General features: G+C 42.8%; 1 protein-coding gene across 4 annotated transcripts in view; it reads right to left on the bottom strand.

Moving 5' to 3' along the window:
• The window catches only part of Pld5 (phospholipase D family member 5), a 347804-nt gene that overhangs the window by 92718 nt on the left and 230135 nt on the right, over positions 1-24951 (bottom strand). For all 4 annotated transcript variants that reach the window (XM_085687656.2, XM_085687659.2, XM_085687658.2 and 1 more), the window contains exon 5: positions 469-596. In XM_085687656.2, coding sequence (XP_085543782.1) covers positions 469-596 — 128 coding nt within the window. The remainder of the gene's footprint in view (positions 1-468; positions 597-24951) is intronic.

Raw genomic sequence — 24951 nt, 5'->3', positions numbered from 1 at the left:
TTCTTTTAGCTGTATACCATCTCTTCAGTGTGGAGGAAAACAGTTGGGTTTCTGACTTGTTTTTTGCACCCTGCTCATTTCGTCTATACCTTAGTGTGCTTGTCTGTTCTGTACCTGAACCTGCTTGCCAGTTCTGTAGCTGAGCATGCTTTTCTGCCTCACTATAAAGGATGAGAAACAGGTGGAGAGAGTCGGCAGGAAAGAGAGTGGTTTAAGACAGAGGAAAGAGTGACATCTGAAAGGCACATGGCTACATAGGCAGAGCAGACCGTACTAATACGATTTCCCAATTCCAGTTATCCCACATGATGCCGGTTTTCCCCATGAGCCACAGAGAATTTCTAGCCCCTTGGTGCTGTCCTTTGCATCCCAAATTAAAAAAAAAATGCCATAGGTGTCTGAATACTCTCTGGAGACAAGCATCTTAATGGCCACAGCTGTTGAGTTTAGAGATGATGGGAAAATTACCTGTCCAAGGGACCGCCAGTCCAAACCCGCGCTGCCGATGTACACGTGCTGCTTGTCCACAATCCAGAAGGACGATTGCAGCCGGCCCTTGTTGTAGGCAGTCATATTCATGTATGTCACCTCAGCTCCTAGGAGGGCAAGCAGACACCAGTCAGTCTCCACTCCAGACCCTGCTCACACTGACAGTCAGACATCTACAAGCACCGTTACCCACAGGCTTACTGACTGCGGTGGAGACGTGTGGAAACCAGGTATTTGCATGAGGCTGAGGTGGTGAAGGCTCTCATGATGCTACTTTGTTTCCCACCCTAAAAGAAGAAAAAGAATTTGCCCGTGCTTATGCAGAGAAGGCTCTGTACATCATGGCAAGACCATGGCTTCGCAAGTCACCCACATCAACACAAAAATCCCATTGCCTCTGGCTATCTATTGGTGAGGTAGGAATAGTACACACTCCCTTCTTATTATTTTGGAATAATGGTAATAAAATTTTCAATTTCTAAAAGAATGTCTCATTCACCATTACACCTGTCCCAGTAGGAAACCAACTGGCTGACGTTGACTGGACTTTATTTCATTCATCTCTTTCCATTGTCTTCCCTTCCCCACCTACCACATTCATCGTGTAGTTTAGATTTAGCCTCTTCTTGCCCTTTACTTAATAGTTCTAAATTCCAACCACGATTATCCAGGTTTTAATGAGATTCAACATGGAGCGGTAAACTGCTACCAACACTGTCATGAAAACCAAGTTAAAAAAACAAAAACAAAAATAAAACCAAAAAACCCACCCCAAGAGCTGAATGTGACCAGTTGTTTTAATCAGAATGTGGTATATATAATCCATGGTCATGTCTTGAAGCATTGCCATCCCAAATGCATTAGTTCATTCTGATTCAAGGCCGTTTAAATGTATTAAAGTCAATTCACTTCAAAGAGCAGACTTCCATGGACATATTTAGTGAACTAAGCGATTCTGCCCTCAGATACTCGGTGCTAATGAGGAGGCCATCTCGCGGACACATTTCCTTGTCAGAATCGTGATTACCAGGAATACACAACACTGCACACATAAGGACGCTGCTGGGATATTCGAAAAGAGGGATGATCTTTTACACCATGATCTTGACCTCTTACTAGGGAAAACACCAACCATGCCTCCTGTCTCCATGAGACAAGGATGGAAAGGATTGGTGGGGCCAGGAGCACCCTGACAGATGTCCCCTGAGAGTGGGACAGCTTAGTCCTTCCTTCCGAGTTTCACTTTAAAAGCAAAGGTATGTGGTCCTTAGCTTTTAGCCGTCCTGGCCTAAGAGCCATGGAAGACGAACAGATCCCAGGGGAGGAGCCACCAGGTACAGCGGAATTTGAATATCAGCACAGAAGGTCATCATTTGTTGGGACCATTTGGAGTCCTGGCCTCCAGCTGCTCTTCCCTGCTAGAGATCTTTACTTTCCTTCTGATTTGAGTTACTGGGAGCTGTGTTAAAGTTGTTCACCAGCTCTGCTTCATGAGCACGTGTTGCCTTGCCTTGAGGATCAGAGGATAAGGTTGGCCCGCCTGACTGTGTTGGGTATATAAGCCACCGTGGTGCTATTAAATAAAGGGCTTCTTACCAGTGACTAGAAGTCTGTCCCTCTGTTTGTGTCTTTCAATCTCCAGCCCCTTGCCCGAAGCTCATGTACTGTATGGTAGCGCATAGAGAACAGATGGGCTTGGTGCGCTGCAGTCATCCATGACATCCACGTAGAGACCCGAGACCCCAGTCTGCGTGGAGGGGACACGGGGCTCAGAGGAACAGCTTCCACTACATATGCACAGGTGAATGACAGCGCTTGTCCTTGGCGATGGTCTTGCTCTCCACAGGGCTACCATGCCTGAGTGGCTTAAACCAGTAGAAGCTTCTGTCTCAGTTCTGGGAGTTAGCGGTCCACGATTGGGTTGGGGGTGAGGCAATAGTGGAATACTTGCCTGGCATGTGTAAGGCCCTGGGATGTTCAGTTCTCAGCATTACCAGACCAAACCAGATCAAACCAAAATAGTCCTGACTAGATCAGACCCGACAAAACCAATCTGAGTCAAACTACTAAAGAGAAGTCCAGACTCAGGGGTGTGAGGAGAGCCATGCTTCTTCTGAAACCTGGGAGAATCTTTCTTCCCTCTGCCTGGCTTCTGGGAGCTCTTGGCTTGTGGCTGCAGCCCTTAATTCTGCCTTTCTTGTCACATGCTATCCTTACTGGGATTGTTTTCTGATCAGGACACCAGTCATATGCGATGGACCAGTCCTGCCTCAGACACCTCATTTTAACTACTTAGAGCTGCAATAACATTATTCTCAACAAAGGTGACATTCTGCAGTACAGGGGTAAAGTCTTCAGTGTATCTTTCTTTTTATTTAAAAAATATTTATTTATTTAATATACAATATTCTATCTGTGTGTATGTCTGCAGGCCAGAAGAGGGCATCAGACCTCATTACAGATGGTTGTGAGCCACCATGTGGTTGCTGGGAACTGAACTCAGGACCTTTGGAAGATCAGGCAATGCTCTTAACCACTGAGCCATCTCTCCAGCCCTTCAGTGTATCTTTCTAGGGGATGTGATTCAACCATAACTAGCTGTGTGTGTGTGTGTGTGTGTGTGTGTGTGTGTGTGTGTGTTTGACAGTAATAAAATGACCAGGACTGAAGAAAGGACATTCTCTTGTAAGATTTTGTCTGTAGCACCTGACTCCAGTCAAATTCTCCTTATCCTATCTAGAAACAACTGGAACTCTCTGAGATATTGCCTGCCCCTCATACAGTGTTTGAATCTTAGCTGAAGACTAGTTGTCATTGCTGGGGGCTGCAGACCCCTGGCCCCTTGACTCTCTTTGCCTGCCTCAGACCCTTTGCCTACTGGAGTGAACTGAGAAAAACCACCTGTTTTCCTGCGCCTGCAGCTGCTCTGAGCACGAGACCCTGATGGCAGGGGAGTGGGTTCTGGTGAGGTCTGCAGCTGAAAGATCCCGGGAGCTGGGGCATGGCTATCAGTTAAGGATCCCTATATAAGCTTCCCTGGAGCACAATAAACGTGACATTCTTCTATCAAGGGTGACCCATGTCCGTGTGTGTGTGTGTGTGTGTGTGTGTGTGTGTGTGTGTGTGTGTTGAAGTCTCTAGCTTAGTTCCCAGCTTGCATACCGTCCCGAAGTGCAGGTGCTCCAGACATCTCGTGTGTACTGTTTATTAGTTTAAGAGTTTCCCATCTGTTCTTGCTTGGTCCACTCCAGCCCCAGATCACTGAGGCATCTGAGTCCACAGGGTCCATGGAGACGTTCTGTTTGAATTTTACAGTCCACACTGCTTAAACGTTTCCACGTTTTGCTACTTGCAGCTACTACACCTTGCAATTTAGCCTGAATCACTTGTATTTGGAGTCCACGGGTCATAGGTGAACTTCTGGTTACCTCCTCTATAGATAACTATAGACTACTAAAAGGATTATGTTACACAGAAACAGGGACTTTCCTTTGGCAAAAGTTTACTGAACAATGTGTATCAGAATTCTGTTCTCAGTCAAAGTCAAGATAAAAGGTGTAAGTTAACTGACTCAGTTCAGGCTTTTTAAGATGCTCTCGGTTAATGCAGGCTGCCCCCACAAAGCACTATAAACTAGCCAGTATAAATACTGAGTTTTCTGTTTTACAGTTTCAGAGGCTGAATGGCTCAAGATTCAGTTATTCGTGGATTCATCAGTCGAGGGTCTGCTTCCTCTATCATAGATGTCCTTGCTTTGTCCTTACATTGTTGGCGAGACAGCGAGCTGCTCTCAGGTCTCGGGACATAGCCCATGCTGGCTTCAAACTCACAATCCTCCTGCTTCAGCTTCCTGCGTGTGGTGACTACAAGCATGTCATCCCATCTGGGGTCACTAATCTTATTCAAGGTGGCTTCGTATTCATTATCTAATAATTTCCTAAAGGTGCTGTCTTCTAAGATTATCACCCTCACTGTCAGAATTTCAACACACAAATTTTTCACAGAGCAGGGCAGTGTATATTTGGCAATGACCAGGATGTGGTTCATCCTGAGAGAGCAGAAAGGAGGAGTTCTCATCACTATGGTAGGGAAGTGCATGAGAAGTTAAGGTCATGAAACATGGGATTCGGTCCAGTGTCAGAGGTACTCATACAACAGCCAACAGAACTGGGTGTGGGGCTCAAGTAATACATAATAATATCATTTCTCTTTTATTAAACATCTCTGGCAGACACGTTGCAGTGCCTGGAGACATTTCCTGGTTTATAATAAGAATAATGGGAATACCATTAGCATCCAGTAGGGAGATGGTATGGATGCTGCTAATTATTCCACAAAGCATAGACTAACCCCAGAACAAGAGTCACCTGCCCTCAGTGTCAGTCCCAAGGGTAAGAAATTCTGTATGACCACCGTGTGTGTGTGTGTGTGTGTGTGTGTGTGCCTGGCCCTGTGCCCCTGCTATTCCTACAGTCATATTCAAAATTCTCTGTCCTTCATCCCCCCGTTTCTAACGTGTGTTTTCTCACATATATTTGGGTCCCAAATGGCATTACAAAAACACATTTGTCACTGGCTTTTGAACCAGCATGTATCAGTGTGTGGTTCATCAGTCATTGTGGTTTTCTGGAAAGTCTTTCAGATGTTTCCTGAGAGTTGGGTCTGTGGCAGACTCTATCTTATTAATCCATCTTCCCTTCAGAAAAGGGTCACAGTCAGTCTATTCCTATAAGCTTCATTTTTGTTACTCAGTACGGCTTAATCAGTTTACTTCACAGCACATGGAATTCATTGGCTTGAAGGCTACCAGGAAACACTGAAGAGTAAGTGTCCCCATGATTACACATCTCTGCTTTCAATACACTCAGTAAGGGAGAGGAGGACACGTGGAAAGTATCAGTTAACGCCCAGTTGTGGAAAGAGTGGATCCTGGTCAACGGAGATGGCTCAGTGGACAAAGTATTCATCACACAAGCCTAACAGCCTGAGTTTGAAATCCCAGAACCCAACTAAAGTCAAACACAGCATCTCATATCACAATTCCAGTGCTCTCATGGTAAGATGAGAGGTAGAGACAGGAGACTCCCTGGAAGCTATGGGCCAGCTCACCTGACATACAGAGGCTAGCAGGAGACCTTGTTTCAAACAAAGTGAAGTGTGAGCCCCAACATCCATGATTGATCTCTGGCCTCTACACTTACACCATGGCACATATGTCACATACACACATGTATACAAACTATATATATATATATATATATATATGTACAAACATGAACACACACTCATATTCATACACAAGTATGCACACACAAACTCACACATGTATGTACACACTCACACACATATGCACCACACATATGTACACTTATTCATACACATATATACACACTCACACATGTATGTGCACATACTCACACACATATGTGCACACATACATGTATACACACATAGAGTGAAACTGAAGAGCTCACTGCAGTTCCAACATCTCTTCAAATATCTTGAAATCACAAAGAGCAATTTTTAGGTGACTCATGAAAATCTGTCTTTTGTTTTATGGTTTGGACTTACAAGAGAAGTTTGTAGGAGCTGTCTCTTCCTTCCTACATGTTTTTCTGACCACTGGGATATTCTTCCTCCCACATAAAGGCATACTCTAATTATCATTTCATACTTCAACAGTTTAGATGCTCCCCAAATAGCAAAGTCACACAGCTTACCTTGGTCGGATTAATGGAAGAGGCAAACATTCACTGGGACATTAATCAGAGCAATTTTAAAACAATAAAAATGAATCTAAGAATAAGACACTTAAAACATTCTCCCAGGCTCCCATGGTAAAAATTGGCCACCGCCTTGTGCTCCTACTAGGAGCTGATGGAAACTCTGAGAAGTGAGGCTGACAGAAGAAAATTTGGCCACTGCGGTGTGAACTTGAAGGGATTGTGGGAGCCCTTCCTTGTCTCCTGGACACCCTGAGATAAGAAGCTTAGCTCTAGCCTGCACTTGTTTTAGAGCAGGAGACTTAGACTCTGGATTTAAACCACCAAACTGGAAGCCAAAACTAACCTTTCTTCTCAGGAATCCTGGGGGTTCTTTCACAGCAGCCAAAAGCCATGTGATTGGAACGTTTTGATTTTTTTTTCTTGAGACGGGGTCTCACTGTGTAGCTCTTGACTGGCCTTGAAGTCACACCTGCATTGGCCTCCTGAGTGCTGGGATTAAAGGTGTGCTCATTATTTGAAATCTTTAAAATTCAGTAGAGGCAATCAATTATTTGATTGACAGCACTGGAAACAAGCACAGATCCAAATGTTCTGGTGATGTGATAATTGACAACACAGGACATTGAGAGACTAAAACTATGATTGAAAAGCCAGTGCATGACAGAATTATTTTGGGTCAACTAATATCTCAGTGGAAATCCCAGGGAAGAAAAAGAAACTCCCTCCAAAGCAGGAAATTTATGAAGGTAAAAAGATGGTAACTAAAGCACCAAGTAAGAAATGACAGAGTTTGACAAGTGTTTGATGAGATTTGAATGTGAAATGTCTCCAGTAGGACCATGTGTGTGAACATTTGGTCCCCAGTTGGTGCCCTGTGTGGGAAAAGGAGGAGCCTTGTTGGAGGAAGTGGATCACTGAGGATGGGTATTAAAATTTTATCATCTGCTTCACTTCCTGTTAACTTGCTGCTTCCTGACAGCTGACACAAGGTGACAAGACGCCACCTGTTCCCGTGGCGGTGCTGCCCTGCCTTGATAGACTGTGCCCCCTGAAACTATCAGCCCCAATAAATCTCTACTTCTTTAAACTGTTATTGACAGGTTTTTAGTCAAAGTAACCAGAGAAGCCACTCCTGCTGTGTCCATCATCCAATCATGGTAGTTCCAGAGAGAACCAAAGTCAGACTGAGAGAAACTATAAAAAAAAAAAATCTCTAAAAATTGAAAAATAAAATATTTTAAGTTGAAAAGTACACCAACAGCTGATTAAAAAAAGAAAACAGACTTCACACATCATATCCTGCCAATGGAGATTGCAGAAGCTGTTGGGGTGAATTGGACAAATCAAAATGCTAACGTGCAGGAAGGTAACAGCAAAGACCAGAAAACTGAGGGCAAATGAATCTGTACTTGTAAAAAGGATTGCAAGTAAATGAAAAACATTTTGTTCTTCTAACCAAAACACAAATTCTTCCAGGAACTAATAAAATTTTAGGTACTATTTACAAACGGAAAGATTTTATACCTGTGCAATTTGGAGTAGATGAATTTAATTTTACTGGGGAAAACATTGGTCAGAACTGCAATACGTGCATTGCCATTATACTCCCTTATTAGAAGAAAGACTCATTAGATTTTAATCTTTAAATGCATGTTCAATGCCATTCAAGTTTGATTACTACAAGCCAACAGTCACGACTGTCTTACTAAAACCACTATGCTCACATGGGGCTTTAAATGAAAAAGACGTCAAAGAATTATGGAGAATTAGCTCGTTTTGTGTGGCTATGCTGCCCTGAGCATACCTGGTATGATTTTAGGAACTAAAGAGGGTCAGGTCTGGTTAGAATTTGGACGGAAGAATTAGCTCATTTTCCAGATTTATATCTAAGACAAGTGCAAGAGAATGATTCTCAGGGGAAAGATAAGACTTGCCTGACACGACAGTAACAAATTCCCCAAACCCTACTCTCCTCTTCTCTTTTTTGCAGTGATTGGGGTCCAATCCACTGCCTTGCATGTGATAAGCAAACACTGGGCACTGAGCTACATACGCAGCCCAGACCCCAGGTCTTGACTGCCATGTCGGGACTCTGTTTGCATCATGACCAGAATCACATGACAATCTTTCTAATAACTATAGAGACTTTACTCTTATAAGTGGTAATGTGTGAAACTTATTATAAGAGATTTAATATCCTTAACTAAAGGTCAAAAAAAAATAAGAAAGAATAAGGGTGAGGGATGAGGAGCAGAGGAATGGGAGGAAGGAAAGGGAACATGCTATATCTTTAAAGTCTGGGTTTTGCTCATTAACTCAAGGAGGCAGCACAATGAAGGCCATGCTTTAGGAGTCCAGCAGACATGAAAAGAAACATCAGGCAAATTGAAAGCTTGAATGGATGTGAGCATCTCTTCTTTGTCTATGGCTGTAGGCAATTGCTTGTGACCTCTATTAAGGTCAGAGTAGACCTAACAAGCAGCAAAGGCCCCAGTACTGTGAAGGAAATGAGATAGGAGAACAATCCTTTGTAGGTGGGAAGTATGGTTAAATTAAACTTCAACGCTGGTTCCATTCCAAGCCAAAATTTATAACAAAAGGAGACATCAGACAGTTAGACAGTCCTTACTAATATGACTTAAATAAAACTCCCAAATGTTGACATTTCGATTGTTCCTTCCTTTGAAAACCAATAGTTTCAACATTATTCTTCTTTCAAGAATGTTGTGTTCCACTGCAAATGAGATAGGAATTGCTTTCTTTATCAACTTCTCACAGAATTTGTGGAAAGGGAAGTAAAAAGGTTTTCTTCCCAGTGTTCCTTTCAGCCAACCTTGTATCCAGTGAATGGGGCTTTCTCCTGACAGCTTTGGACAGCTCCAAAGGCCCTAAATTCTTGGTGGCTTGGCGCCCAGGTTTCTTACAAACCTACCCAGTGCCCATTAGCTCTGAGTTCCTATCAGTCTTACACACACACACACACACACACACACACACACCTGACAGGGTAAGGACGGGGATATTGAGGCACTCTGTGAAGCAGCCATGGGTAAAATTGAAATCACGTGTGAGATAAGGACACTGTGAAGAGGCAGTCCCAGATGTCAGTGAGAACCAAGTCACCCTAGGGATGGGGGAGCTAAAGCCAGCCACTGGGGAGACAGATAACAGGGCAGAAAATGAGGACTTAAGGAAAGGGGTCAGGCATCTAATCTACCACCTCAAGATGTGCGTCCTGGGAATTTACTGACCTGTTGAGGTCTCCTCGAATCTTGATGGCACAGCAAGACATAGGCACCTCTCTAGATGTGCTAGCACTGGACATATCTAAACTCATCCACTGTTTGTAGTTTTCTACCAATAAACCTAATGAAAGGATTTGATGGAAAGGAATTGGTACAAGAGGTGAGAAGGTAGTTTGGAAGAAAATAATAAACACGGAAGACATCTCTAACTAGTTTTAGACTCAAGAAAGGACCTGCATGCCAGACTTCTTCATTTGAGCCTTTCCCACTGAGTAGCTAAGTTTCTGAGCAGTTCACTTAACTTCCTGTGCCTTAGTTTTCTCTCCAAAAAGGGGGATTCAATGAGAAAAGACTTCTTAGGAAACCAACATGGGGTCTCTGGGGTCTCTGTGTTAAGAGACTGAGGCAGGTGTATGCAGGAAGGGTTCTGAGTTGCAAATCCATGTGCAATTGTTTTCTGTAACCATCCTCAAAAGTAACTTCATCCCTTGTTGAGCACTGTCTTCCTAATCAGAGTGTCAGTCTCCCAAGTGAAATGGGAGCTCTGACTTAGCCACATTTGGAGCACATAGTCAGTTTCTGTCGAAGAACCACATCAAATGCTACTGAGATATCAAAGCACACACTTTACTGTCACTCGGCAAATTAATCATACTCAGCCAAAAGAAATACTGAAGTTCTAAAATCAAATCTTTTATGATGAATGTCGATTCACCACACCCTGAAGAAAACTGAGTGCATAATCAGGAAGCTCCCAGCTCTTCATTCAGCCTGAGAAACTCAGAACTTTGAAGTAGGAAACATTCCCTGGACCGGAAAAGAAATGAGAACCAAGGAAAGGATGTGGGCTCTAGGAATGGAGAAGGAGAGGGGAGGGGAGGAGATGAGAGGAGAGAAGAAGAGAGGAGAGGAGAGGGGATGGGAGGGGAACGGAGGGGGAGGGAAGAGAAGAAAAGGGGAGGAGAGGGGAGGGGAGGGGAAGGGAGGAGAGGAGACTTCATGGAGAAGAATGAGAACATATGAATTTGTCTTATGAAGGGAAATGGAGACACCTTCAATCCAGGTCAAGTAATAATCCGAAGTCAAGAACCTGCTGAACTCCCTGCTCTTCCCAGAGCTGTTGGTGTCCTGCTTCCTCTCAGTGAAGGGCTGTTCTGGACTAGAGTTCCCTGCCACGCACCTCCCAGAGAAGTACACTGTAAACTGTAGTCCTTTTGTCCAGTCCTCTCTTGGCTGTCTATGTAGAAAATGAGAAATTATTTCCATGAAACGACCACTGAGGAGAAAGAGAGAACTTGGTTTCCATGACCACTATGTGAGAGTCAACATTTCACAGGGAGGTATAGAAGGGGCTGGGGTGGGTGGGTGCCCTGCTCTGAATGGGGTCAGAAGCAAATAGAGTTGCGTTCTTATAGAAGAATGTCCTCTCTAGCACCCTGTGTGGACACTTGTGGTATCTATGAGACAAGAAGTGGCTTCCTGATAGACACCAAGTCTTCTGGTGCCTTACTCTCAGACTTCTCAGCTTCCACTGCTTTTAGAAATGAATTCTTGTGGGGCGTAAGCCATGCCACATGTGATGTGTGGATATAAGATACTTGCTCACAAAGATTTTTAGTAAAAGCAAGCATAAATGATTTTATTATCTATCTATCTATCTATCTATCTACTGATTTCATGTTGCAATAATTATATTTTAGAGGCATTGGATTAAATATAATATCACTAAACTATTGAGGGAGTTTCTTTATTTAAAACAGGTGATTTCTAAGAAATGCTTCAGAGGGCCCTGATGGAAATTAACAGAAACCACAGGGACCAAACTCTGTATTTGTTTTCACAAGTTTCCCATTTGGTCTAATGTTTTGTGGATTTTTTTTAAATTTTAAAATAAAAGTCTTCAGTCAAGATGTAAGCTACTATTTCCCAGTCTCCAGAAGAAATTACCTTTGTTTTGGAAAGATATATTTTCCCCAAACTAACCTATAAGCTTTCTGCTTTAAGTCAATAAAATTTAAATATTACCAAGTGATATAAAGGGAGAGGTACACCATGGGAAATATTTGATCTTCAACAAAATACAACTTCTGAGCACAGTCTTCATAAACTATTTTCTACAGGGCGAGGGGTAAGGGGGGCATCACCTGCTTCCAAAATTCAGGCTCACTATTGGTAGGAGGACAAATATCAGACTAAACTAACTTAGTCATAGGTTCTAGGTTCTAGTGGCCATTTTTTCCAACTTTGAATTTCTCTTTCTTCAATTTCTCACTTTGAAGAATGTGATCCTGGTTACAAAGCATCCTTTAGGCTGAAAGGCTGAGAAAGAATTTGTCTTACAGTCCACTGAAAGTCGACAGCTGTGATACCCCAGATAAACATAAGAAGAAAACCAAACACTGCAGAGTTGTTAATACTGACCATGCATGACGTAGCCTGGTATGGCTCAGGAGAGTCCCCTACATTTATTACTCGCAAATTTCCTTCCAGATGTTTGAAGAATAAAAATAGTGAGGGGACTAGGTAAAGAAATGACCATACTCCACAACTGTGTTAAATAGCAGAGGTAGCATGTCATTTTCTCCTGCAGAAAATCTGCATGAGTAATGCATTGTATCCGTCATATTTCATGTCATGGAGCAGGTAAACAAAAATATATCTGTGGGTGACAGGGAAAGAAAAAAGCCTCATTTGGTGGTTACTAATGTATAACTTCTAATTCTAATCTGCCCTTCCAGACATGCCCCACAGTATTGGAAGTCATTCTGCTAAGTGTCCTGAGCAGACAGTGAGCACAGGTTTGGAGTCTCCTTCTGTGACTAGAGCTCCTATTTTCTTGGCTACTTAACTTGCTGGGTACCTGTCAAGGCTCACCTGTGCTCTACTTGCACCCGACCAAGACTGCCAGATGGAGGAGAATAAAATGAAGCTCCCGGTTGAATTAGAATTTCAAATAAACAATAGTATTAATGTAAGTAGTTATATAAGTGAAGCCTATATACAGCATTTGAGTCAAAATTTACATTGTATTTCCCACATTATTTTCCTAGCAACAGTACTCAGAGGAATGCTACGCTTAGACTCTTACACACTTGTACATGTAACACAGCCTATGAGCCCGTCATTAGTGTCACAGTTTGAGCATGTTCCCATGTTTTGGTTGCTGCTTTTCTGTTGCTCAGCCACCACAGACCAGCGACAGCTCAGGGAAACCAGTGACTTCTCTGCAACCTGCTGTTGGGTCACAAACATCCCTTTCCAAACGCAGCTGAACGCTAGCCTGTTTCCCCATCTCTAAGGTAACATGCAGAACTGTCTATAGACTCCAACCTCTTTTCAATCAGAGGCAAGTAATTTCCTTTAGTTTAAGTTGTTTTGTGGCACCTACCTGCCAATGATACATAGACATGTGGATGGCATATGCAGAAGAAAAGAGCAACTGGCGTATGAGAAAATGTTAATGGGGGAATATTAGCTGGATTGTTACTTTTTTCAGTGCTGTGACCATGTATTTGATTATATTAGGACAATGAGAAAAAGAAAAAGAAAAACGTCAGCTTTTGAGAGTCCCCAGGAGTTATAAGACCCCAAAAGTCTTTGATTTTCTTTTCAATTCAAATACCAAAAACTTAAACAGCACAAGGAAAACATCTGAACACAATGTTCTCTTCTTATGCCACATGTCACTTCCAAGTGACAACCGAGTGTTTGCCAATCTCATTGGAGGGCTTCTAGGTGACTTCCCAGGTCTGACAGCGTAGTTACTTGGATGAGCAGGAAAATGACAGGAAGGTGATTTGCTGCAATTGGCTGCCATACTGACTCTGGTAATTTCACTGCCTGGGAACCAGCTCTGCAGGACAAAGAATTCCAGGCAAATTGGCAGATCCAAGGGGCTCACTAGTCAGATTTGTGCTAAGGCTGGTGTGGGTACAGGTTTCTCCAGCTTTCACACCCACCAGTTCACTCAGAGTGGCATCTGGTCTCAAATCCTACTGATTTCCCATTATTTATTCCTGGGCTTGCTATGAGGATCTTTGAAGAGAAAGAAATTGCTTTATATCAGTTTGTGTACACACATGTCACACATATGCACATGCATGTGTACATGTGTGCCTGTGCATGCACATAAACACACACACACTCACACACACATTTATGAAGGAGGAAACAAAACCTATAGGTTAAATTATCCAAAACTAAGTACATTCAAATCAGAAATACATAAAAATCTCATTGGCTTCAATCTTCATTTTTATCTTGAATTTTTTGATTACAGGGATCTACTTGTCTGTATGTTTACATGGCAGGTGTGCAGAGGTCAGGTACAATTTGCAGGACTCACTTCTTTTCTTCTGCTGCATCGCGTGGCTCCCAAGGATCGAGGTCAGGACGTCTGCCTTGGCAGCAAGCACTGCTACTTGCTGAGACACCTTGTCAGCCCATTTTTGTATTTTAAAATGTAAGGGCCTTTGAAAGCCTCATTTCAATGAATTTTTAAAATAACACACACCCATAAAAAGACAGAATCTTCAACAAACTGGGGAGGAGTGGATGTTTATATGCAAAAGAATGAAACTAAATCTTTATCTCTCATCCTGCACAAAAGTCAACTCCAGGTGAATCAAAGATCTCAACATGCAGCCAGGAAGTCTCAAACTGCTTGAGGAAAAGGCAGGGCACACTTTACAAGTTATGGGTACAATGGACTCAATAGATTATCTTTAGGGTTATACACGTATATGCAAACACCATATGCATGCACTAATAATTAATAAAAAGGAGGCCATGCATTTGAAGGAGACAGGGGAGGAGCCCGTGAAAGGATTTAGAGTGAGGAAAGGAAAGATGGAAATACTGTAATTAAATTGCATTCTCAAAAAGAAACGGCAGAAAAGATAGAGGTCTAAGGAGTTTTGAAACAAGATTCCAGCCATTCCAGAAGTAAGGCTGACAATTGACAAGTAGGACATCATGAAACAGAAAAGCTGCTCAGCAGAGGAAAATCCGTCAGATAAAGAGACAGCCTATGGAATGGGTGATAAGCCTGCATTCGCTAATAGGGGATTGATGTTGAGAACACACAAAGAACTCAGGAAATTAACCATGAACAAAAGGAATAACCTTGGGAATGAACAGAGTTCTCAGAGGAAGAGCTATGAATGTTCAACAAACACTTTAAAATTTGTTCTACACTTCTTCTAACAGGGAAATGCAAACTCAAGTTTCTTTGAGATTTCATTTCACCCCAGTCAGAACAGTTACTGTCAAGAAGACAGGTGACAACCAGTGCTAGTGAGACCGCGGAGAGCAGTGGTCCCTCCTTCCCTGTTGGAGGGAATGCAGACTGCTGTATGTCAGGGCATCTCCAAAAGCTAAAAAGAGAATCATCCTATGACCCAGCTACACCACTACTGGGTACACACCCAAAGGACTCGTGTATGAGGTTTGGAGGGTATGCACGTTATTGCTGTTCTATTCACAATAGCAAGGACATGGAAGCAGCCTAGACGTCAACCAACTGGTGACAGGGATAATGAAAATGTGGCAGATAGACACAACAGAAGGCTGCTCGTCACTAAACAAAGGTGAAATTACAGAATCAGTAAGAAAATTTATGGAGCTGGAAAATATCACACTGAGTAAGGTAACCTGGGCCCAGAAAGCAAAGATAATATATTCTTTCTCCTATGTAAATACTAGCATTACATTTTTAAATTTATATGTTTAAGTTGGAATGAGTGTCCATAGAGACCAGGGAGCAAGATGAGAGCCATGGATCTAGGGAAGAAGGAGGTCTTCAGTGAAGAGATATGAAACACAGGGGAAAGTGAGGGGATTCCTAGTGCTGGGTAGGCTTAAAAAGAGGGTTTTGATAGGATGAGGAGACAAGTAAACCAAAATTTAAACACAATGTTGATTCTATTTTTTTCTATTTTTCTTATACATTTGTGGACAGAAGTTTCTGTCCTGCCAAATCCCATAGCCATTTAGTCCCAAATAAGAGAGGCTTATATTACTTATAAACTGTTTGACCTATTGTTCAGGCTTATTATTAACTAGCTTTTACAAGTTAAATTAGCCCATATTTCTTATCTATGTTTAGCCACATGGCTTGGTGCCTTTTCTCATCTTGCTTCCTCTGCATCTGTCTGGTGACTGTGTCTCTGCTTTTTCTCTTCCCAGAATTCTCCTAGTTTAGTTGACCTATACTTTCTGTCTGGTTATTGGCCAACCAGCATTTTATCAAACCAATACAAGTGAAAAATCTTTGCAGTGTACAAGAGTATTATCCCACAGCAACATTTCTTTCTCTTCAAAGTCTGATCCCATTTAAAAATTGTGGCTATTCATGTTTTTATAATGAAAAGTAATTATAATTGGAAAGTATCTCTGTGTATTGAAGATATTTATCTTTCATACAGCACACTAATTAATTAGTAGGGCATTAGTAGAACTCTGGGCCTTGTTCCTGCCAGATAAGAACTCCACTACCGCTCTAGTCCCTCAGCCTCATTTCAGGCATTCTAAACTCAAGGAAAAAGCTACCTCCGAAACATTATGAAAATTAGTGTGGTCAGGCATGAGCAAGGACAGCTATGCTTTATTACTTGATAAACATTATAGGACAATGCTGTCAGGTTTCTATGCTGGGCCTCTAATAGGATGTCGCATATCTTTCTTATACACTCATTCCAGTGGTTTAAATGTATCTTCAGGTTGGTGTGACATTCTTAATGGACAAGGAACATGGTGAATGTTCTGCCTGTGTTGCAGCTGCTTCTCCACATTGAGTGCTAGCTCTTTCATCCGTCTTCTAGGGATCTACCCATGCCAGGGCTCTGCCTCATCCTCTGTATTCCATAACTAAGACAACTAAGGACTGGAAATTTACAAAACGACTCCAACGGCCTTGATCATGTAGATTAGTCACTTCCCCGGGAGGTATTCTAGTTTGTTCTGTTGCTGCTGTGAGGGAAAGAAAGGGTTATTTTGGTTTACACTTTCAGGCCAGGCTCCATCATAGAGGGAAGACAAGGTGGAAACTCAAGACAGGAACCTGGAGGCAGGAACCGTGTGAGCTGGCTCACTCATGCTCAGGTTCAGTTTCCTTATTTCCAGACCCAGGGCATGTTACTCCCCACAGTGGGCTAGGGCCACCTGCATCCATTACCAACCAAGACAGCCCCCCCCCACATGCCCATGGACAAACCCAATGCAGACTTTCTCAGCTGATATTTTCCTCTCAACCGACTCTAGGCTGTGACAGTTGGTGCGGACTAGGACACGGGAATCCCGACAGCTGCTCTGCACTCTCTCTATTGATTCCGTTGCCAGTTACAGTCAGTCATCAGAAGTCACACAAGGCCAATCGAGAGCCCTGTGAGTCACTCACACCATCCTTTAGCTGTCCTGGAGACGGCTCCATATTCTGTTGGTTTCCATGCCAGTTACATAGTTTCCAAGGCGTTTGTCCATGCCAGTTGCACACCCTCCCACTAGCTTTTAAGTGTCTCAAATTCCTGATCTTTCTGTGTGATGTTCCTCTTTCCCATTCCTAGTATCAGCAAGGCTTCTCCTCCACACCTCCTCTGTTTTTCTTGAGCAGTCTACCTACCCAGTGGGTTATAGAATTTTCAAGCTCTTCAAAAATCAACTTTGCTTTAATTGAATTTTTCTGGGTGCATTTGCTTAATTAAAATTAGCATTTAATAGTTTTTTTCCTCTGCTGCATTCTTGAGGTTAGGATTGTCTTGGTATAGATTCATGGGTGATGATTCTTCAGCATCTCCTGTTTCAGAACATGGGTGTTTCAGGAAGTCCCATTCCATCTAAATATTGTCAGCTGTATTCCACACATTTTGGTATACTGTTTTATAGAAAAAAAATTTAAAAATTCTTTATTTCCATTGTGAGATCATGATCAAGCATTTTTTAGGATAAATAACAGGAAGTTTCATTTCCAACGATACAAAGGTTTTATAGTTATCTTTTTTCTACTGGTTCCTAACTTGGTTTCACTGTAGTCAGAGAACATGTTCAGCGTAACTTAAATTCTGTGATATGTGTTGAGTTCACTTATACTTTTTAGGCTATTTTTTAGGCTATTCCAGTTGGAAAGAGCGAGCACACACTGAAGTGTTCTGCATACATTAGGTCGTGTTTCTTCACTGCTCAAACCTTTTACTCTGTATTGATTTTCCTTGTGGCTTCTGTTAGTGTTCAAATCTCCAGCTAAACATATCTCCTTGTAATTCTGCCAGCTTTTGTTTTCCATTGCTTGAGATTTTTCTCCATATAAAATTAGTACAGTTACAGCTTCCTGTTGTGCGAGCTTTCTGATTTTATGGTAGGACTGTTTTTTCTCTGGTAATGACAAATGAAAGCGGCATTTGCTCTTAGGGCTGGTATATTAGCTTTCCTGTAGTTAACATCATATGGAAGACATTTGTCATTCCTTTCTCTGTTACATTTTCTGTGGCCTAAAACATACAAAGTGGGATGTGTATACATGTGTGTGCACATACACACATTAATCCAGCCTGATTTTTTATCCTTCAGCTTCAAATTTAGACAGTTTTTTGTATAATTACTAATATATTAAAAGCATCAACTTGCAATTAGTTGTTCATTCAGTAGTAACCGGGAACTTCATCGTTGTGTTTTTGAATCACTGGAATCTGACCTGACACTTCCATCATGCACACATACTGTGGGCACAGCACACACGTGTACACTTCGTGTCACTGCCTCTCTCCTCTGTCCTGTCCTACTTTTGTCTCTTATTTTAATTCCCCATATGGTTTAAGTCTCAGAGGCGAGACCCTATCCAGTTTTGTAGCTACAAATACTGTCTAGAGGCTGGTAACTTCCCAGACTGTACTTCTAATCCTGACTCTTCTTTGTACTTGAAACTCACAGAAATCAGACCTAAAATTTTCTAGCTACTTGGTTATGTAGGAAACATAAAGCAGAGCTCACTAAATCATACAGTGTTTCATGTCAGCCCCAAGTCTCCTCTATTAAACTTCCTGTGTCAGGAGATGTAGACAGCTTGTACTCTCCCATACATAGGGAAGCCCTGACAGCCATTCTTGATATATTTCTTCATCTCAATCCTCATAGCTGATATATTAAATAATTTCTGCCAGTTCGAGTCACAACAGGTACTTTTGAATATGTATATTTCCTCCTGTTCTCTTTAGTCCAGGGCACGTTTGTCTGCTCCCTAGGGGCCATCCATATTCTACCAGTTTGTTCCTCTGCCTCAATTCTCCTCTGGCTCATCCTCCACAAACAGCCAAAATAATCTTTAAAATTTCAGATAATTTCCAACAGAGACTGGCTGTTGTGGGATCTTTTGATTGCACTCGGACCCTTTCAAGGCTACCAATAAAGTTAAACCTTGAATTGTAGGGCAGAGCCAACATTCATCTGGCCAGAGTTAATCACAGAGGTTTTGGTGGGCCCAGAATAGGATAGAGAGACATAGGAAGGAATAGGGAGGGCCTGAGGAAGTTTCACACCCCCTTTCAATCTGGGAAGTGTAGAGAGGTAGGGTCAACTGATAAGTTCTCTATCACTTTGTGGATCTATCAGGTTTACATTTCAATACCTGACTCTTGGGTTTTATGCAACAATAGACCAATGAAAGTCAACTGGCTTGCAGAAACACAATAAATATTCCTTGAAAGAATGGATAGATGGATAGATGAACAGATGGATTTAATAGCTTGCTGAAGGTTCTAGAACAACAGTTTTCAACCTGTGGGTCATGACTCCTTTAGGCGTGAATGACCCTTTCACAGGGGTCGCAAATTAAATATTTACATTACAATTCATAATGGTAGCAAAGTTATAGTTATGAAGTAGCAATGAAAATAATTTTATGGTTGGGGGGTCACCACAACACAAGAAACTGTATTAAAGTTCTCACTACTAGGAGGGTTGAGAACCACTGTGTTAGAAGGTCTTTCTTATTTCATCATACCAGGAAGCTTTACTCAGGACCCAGGAAGGCTGTCAGCCTTTGCCTTCTAGCTGGTCTTGCTGAATACAAGCAACTATGCTTTGCCAAATGTCTCAACAAACATTATAAAATAACTAGATTATATATAAGTAGAGCCATAGAGCATTTTTGGATTTTTTTGTGTATGTGTATACATGTGTTCATGTGTATGCACATGTATGTGTGTGTGCATGTATATGCAAAAGTTGAGGTCAGAAGTGGATGTCAGATATTCTTAGTCATGCCCCACTGTTTTTTCTTGGAGGCCTTCTCACTGACTCTGAAGCTCATGGATCCACTAGACTCGCCAGTGAGCTCTGGGCACTCTCCTATGCTGCCCACACCAACCACTGGAATTGCAGGAATGTGCTGCTGTGCCCAGATTTTACACAGGGCTGAGGACCTGAATTTAAGTTCCCATGGTTGTACGGCAAAGCACCTAACCAGCTGAAGCAGCTTCCTGGACCTAGGACTTTCCAATGCAATTTGAAGTTGACAAACGGAACAGCGTGGAGGATTTTGTTTTCTCCTAAGGCCTCCTCGAAACACTTGATTTTTCCAAACCCAGCAATACTACCAAAAATCAAGCATCTGGGCACTATGACAAGAATGAGCACAAGAGATCCCTTCTATCATCCATGACCTGTACCATGAAATGCACCTTTTAGTCTCCTCGTCTGCGAAACAACAATATGTATTGTGGATAAGACCATGAAAACCATAAACAATAGTGATACCTACACCTCAGGGGTGCCAGAGGATAAGAACACAGGCAAATCAGGAGAAACACCTGTCAGGAGTTTGGTGTCTGTGGTGGAATACTCCTTTACACTGTGTGAAGGTGTGTCACTATGATAGGTTTAATAAAAAGCTAAACAGCCAATAGGTAGGCAGGTGGGACTTCTAGAGACAGAGAGGTCTCAGGAGAAGAAAAAGGGAGAGTTGCCCCCCAGACACGGAGGAAGCAGCATGAACAAAATGGAGAGGAGGTAACAAACGTATGGAAGAACGTAGATTAAAAATATGGATTAATTTAAGTTATAAGAGCAAGTTAGAAATAAGTGTAGCTAAGGCCAAGTTTTCCTAATTAATAACAAATCTCTATGTCATTTTTTGCTAAGCTTCCCACCCAAAGAAAAAAATCCATCTACAACTGTCATCATAAACTTAATTATAGGCCAAAGGTATTTTTATTAAAGTTTTTAAAAGACAATTTTATTTTTATTTTTCTTCAGAGGTTTTGCTGTTGCCCAATCTTGATTTGACCCTGCAATCTCCTTTCTGCCGCTCTCGCTCAAGTCTTGGTATTATGGACAGGCACTGCCATGCCTAGATGGCACACCGTATCCCTGCCCTCCCACTGTGGAGATTGTATAGCAAGTTCCAACTGAACACACAACCCAAGCCCCAAGCCTTGACCACTGCAGGAAGGTTTGACTGTTAGGGCCTGAGTCACATCTTTCTCTTTATGTCTTAAGTTCATTCAACAATCTTTACTCTAGCAAAGAATCAATGGGGGTGGGGGGGGGCTTCCTGAGCAATGTTGTCTAAGTAAACTGAGTCTGAAGCAGGGAAAAGAGGGAACATTGCTTTGGGAGACAGCCAAGCAGGAAGCTTACTGGGCACAGATGCTGGACTGGCAACATTTACTTTGTATCCCAGGGGATGCTGGTGCCCTCCAACAGGGTGATGGCTGGGCTGAGCAGAGGGGAAAGGGAAAGTTGGGGCAGGAAAAGGCTGTTTAAGCAAGTTCATCTGAACGGGTAAGAGAAGAAAGGACTGGACTAAGGTCAAGTCCTTTGTGGAATGTTGAAAGGACAGGTCAGGCTCAGCCTCCTGGGCTTTACACTGGAAGAGCCGAGGAAAGATGCATCATTCCAGGGGAGGGGGCCATTTGCCGAGAAGCTGACTCTGAGCTTAGGAGAGAGGAAGTTTTTTCTCATCTGGAGCCTCACATCAGGAAGTATCCAGCAAACAGCAGTAGTGCTAAGCATAAGGAAAGGAATTCAGTGACACTCACCAGCACGGTGCCTTCCGGTTCACAACACAGTAGAAGGGACAGTGGTAGCATGATCAGGGGCTCCTACAGACAGAACCTAGCCCCGGAGCACATGTCAGAACTCCTGTCTCTGCCCTGGCATCACTGGCTGACTGAGTGACCTAGCACAGCCTACCCACTCTGTTGAAGCCCTTTGGGGTTTCTGTTTCTTAGTTTCAAACTCTGTAATATCATATCTGTTTACATCTCGTGTGATACTGAAGTTCCCTAAACCATAGTTGTTTTCTGTTGTAGTTGGTTAATGGTCCTAGGGTTTTCTAGAGCCCTTAAAAAAAAAAAAAAGCCTCACGGCAAATCCAAAATGCCCATGCTTCCCTTTTAATGAATATGTGTGTATGTTACCTGATAGGTGTGCCAGTCAGTGCTAGAATGGAGAGTGTCTTAGAATAGGGAAATGCTCACCCCACTTATTCTTTAGGCAGCAAAAGAAATTAGGAGTCATCATTCTTTTTATTCAGTTAACCTGACTCCTGCTCCATTGGCAGCAATGCTGTGTGGCACTAGAAATAGGTCACATGACCCTGTACAACCTAGCAAGCCCTCTACAGTTGAGCTAGATGCCAACTTAGTTTAGTGATTTTTTTTTCCCCTTTGTCTCACTATGTTGCCCAGGCTGTCTTCAAACACTTGCACTCAAGAAATCTTCCTGCCTCCATCTAGTAGCTGAGATTACAAGCACTAGCCCCTGCACCCTGCTGACTTCCAGAGCAATATGATGATGTAGCCTGCAGTGGAACCCAAATAGTGGGTACCAAGCTGCCTCAAACCTAGAGAGGAACAGAAGCGATCTAGGAAGAGCTGATCCCTATTCGAGGGAACAGGATAAACAAACAGACAATGGCAGCACCAAATTAAACTGCAGAATTTTATGTGTTGAATTGGATACTTGTGGGAATTTGTTCATTTGTCCTAAGGACCAATGGAATGGAACGGGTGGCCCGATGCGTGTGGTCTTCTCTTGTGACCCATTAAGAAGCAAGGGAGGAGGATGGCATGCTCCCTCTTGGACCTGGAAGGCTTCCTGATGCCAAGGCTCAGTGACCTGGTCCGTTGCTTTCCCCATACTTCCCTGGTGGAGGAAAAGATAGCAGTACTGCTTCATTCTGTATCCATGACTGTGTCGTTTCTGTTTTATCCCTTAATAAGTAAGTCTTGATCCAAGGTTTCCATGGATTCTCACATTAGTTATGGATGGGAATTCACACTTGGAGAAATTCCCTGAGTACTTGAGCTGGAGAAAACAGAGTAACTCAGGTAAGTACTGACTTTCCCAGAGTGTGAATACATGTGTGTCGCCCAAGACAAGAGGTGAGCGGCAATTGAGAGAATAAGAAAAATCAGAGTGTGGTGTTCATCTGCCATTAAGGAGCAACTAAGGTACCCTAAGGGAGTGTCACGCCCTTTTGGAAACATACCATGGAAAATTCAACATAGTTCATCACTGTTCTGAGATTTTAGGGCCAAGACCTCAGTTTCTAGCAATGGTGTATTTGTAACTTGCATGTCACCGTGACTCGAACACACGACAGAAACAACTTGAGGGAGAGAAGGTTTGTTTTGGTTCATGGTTTCAGAGGGTCTCAGTCCATCACCGCAGGGAAGGCACGGCAGCGTGGCTAAATCCATGATGGCAGGAGTGTTTGATTAGGACTGTTCCCATGGCAGTGGCCTACAAAGCAGACTTGCCAGAGCTCAGTACCTGGTTATAACCAACAGAGGTTCACTCAGAGCTCTCCACCTGCCCATGCTAGCCACCACCTCCCCAAGGATCCACAGCCTCCCAAGACATCACCATCTGCTGGAGGACAGTCAGTCAAAACACATAGCTGTGAGAGACATTTTATCCTCAACCATAACAGAGACTTGGGCAGGTGGCCCCACACGGCCTGCTGTATGTCCCTAAACTTCCTACCTATGAGCAGCTCTTGACAAATCTTTTCTCCCCCCAAGTGTAACTTCAGTAACAAATCAACAGGTAAAGTTCTAGTTGATTTGCTAATTAGAGTAAAACGAGTCTCAGACTCAGGAATTGAGGTGGAATGCAGCGCTTTAGCCCCATCAAGCTTCCAAGATGTTATTGAATTATTTCTTAGGTTTAAACTAAACCATGGTGTGGGGAGGGGTGGAGGGCGGAGAGAGTTGATGGGTGTAGGAGTACAGGTGAATTGAAGGAGTAATGTCTAGTGTTCTATTGCACAGTAGGGTAACAGAGGTTGACAAGAACCAATCAAATATTTCACCTAAGGGAGAAGATCTTGAATATTCCCAATGCAATTAAGTGAGGTATTCCTGCATGAGGGATGTGTTGATGGTTATAGAATGCACAGATGTACCAGGATGCCACAGTGCAGCCCACCACTATGCATAGTTACTAGCTATCATGGCTGTAAAACTATATAAAGAGTTTGCATAAGACAAATCAGGGACTTGAGCTATGGCTCAGAGGTTAAAAACCTGGCTCTCACAGAGGACCTGTTTGGTTCTTCTGGCCTCTAGGCGTCACACTCAGCTAGTATTTACACACACACACGCACACGCACACGCACACACAGGTGGTATTCACACACACACGCACGCATGCACACGCACACACACACACACACACAAATAAAAGTTAATCTTTAAACAATAACCTCCTCCCTGAATTTAAATCACATAAAACTTATGAATAAATTTGTGAAAAACAATTATTCAGGGAGGCTCAAAAATTCTTTCAAATGAGTTGTTACGTTGTTGACTTTCCAACAATGTACAAGATACTCCTATTTTTCCTTTTCAGACCACTGCAGCATTGAATAGGAACAAAGAAAGGAAAAGCCTTTTAGAAGGGTAAATTAAAGTTAAGTATGGTTTGCACTAAGGACAAACTAAAGCCACAGCGAAGTTCTGAAGTCGGGTTGCAATGCTGTGAGAATGCCTCACCTGGGCAGCCCCAGGAAAGTCACGTAAGGGGACACAGTGGCTCCAGCTGAGCTTTCAAGGCTGCAGGCGCCTCCTCATTAGCTTTGCTTAGGAATAGATTTGTTCATCAACCTCTTTATTGAATATAACAGCCTCCAATCAGGGCCCTCTTGTTCTGCACACCGTGTACAGGCCCAAGGTGCAGGCTTTCTGTGGAAAATTTGGCCTCCTGAGGAGGCATAGACACTAACTCAAGGCTGGTGCCTGAGTTAGATCCCCCAAAAAGCAAGAAAGATTTAGTCCTTGCTGGGGTTTTAAGTCATTCTTATCCAATATTTATGTGTTGGAATTTTTAGCCAAGAAACCCTTTAGGGTATATGCGAGGGAAGCCTCAGGAGAACAGGAGGCAAGGGAGGAGTATGCAGAGTTGCCCTTCAAGTCCCAAGGACATACTTGCTAACCAACAGTCTGTTCTGGGGCTGTAGGACTCAGCACCACAGCCCACATTACAGGGACCATTTG

This window comes from Myodes glareolus, chromosome 5, assembly GCF_982192425.1.
Source record: "Myodes glareolus chromosome 5, mMyoGla1.1, whole genome shotgun sequence".
Lineage (NCBI taxonomy): Eukaryota > Metazoa > Chordata > Mammalia > Rodentia > Cricetidae > Myodes > Myodes glareolus.
This window is presented reverse-complemented; position numbering and strand designations above follow the sequence as displayed.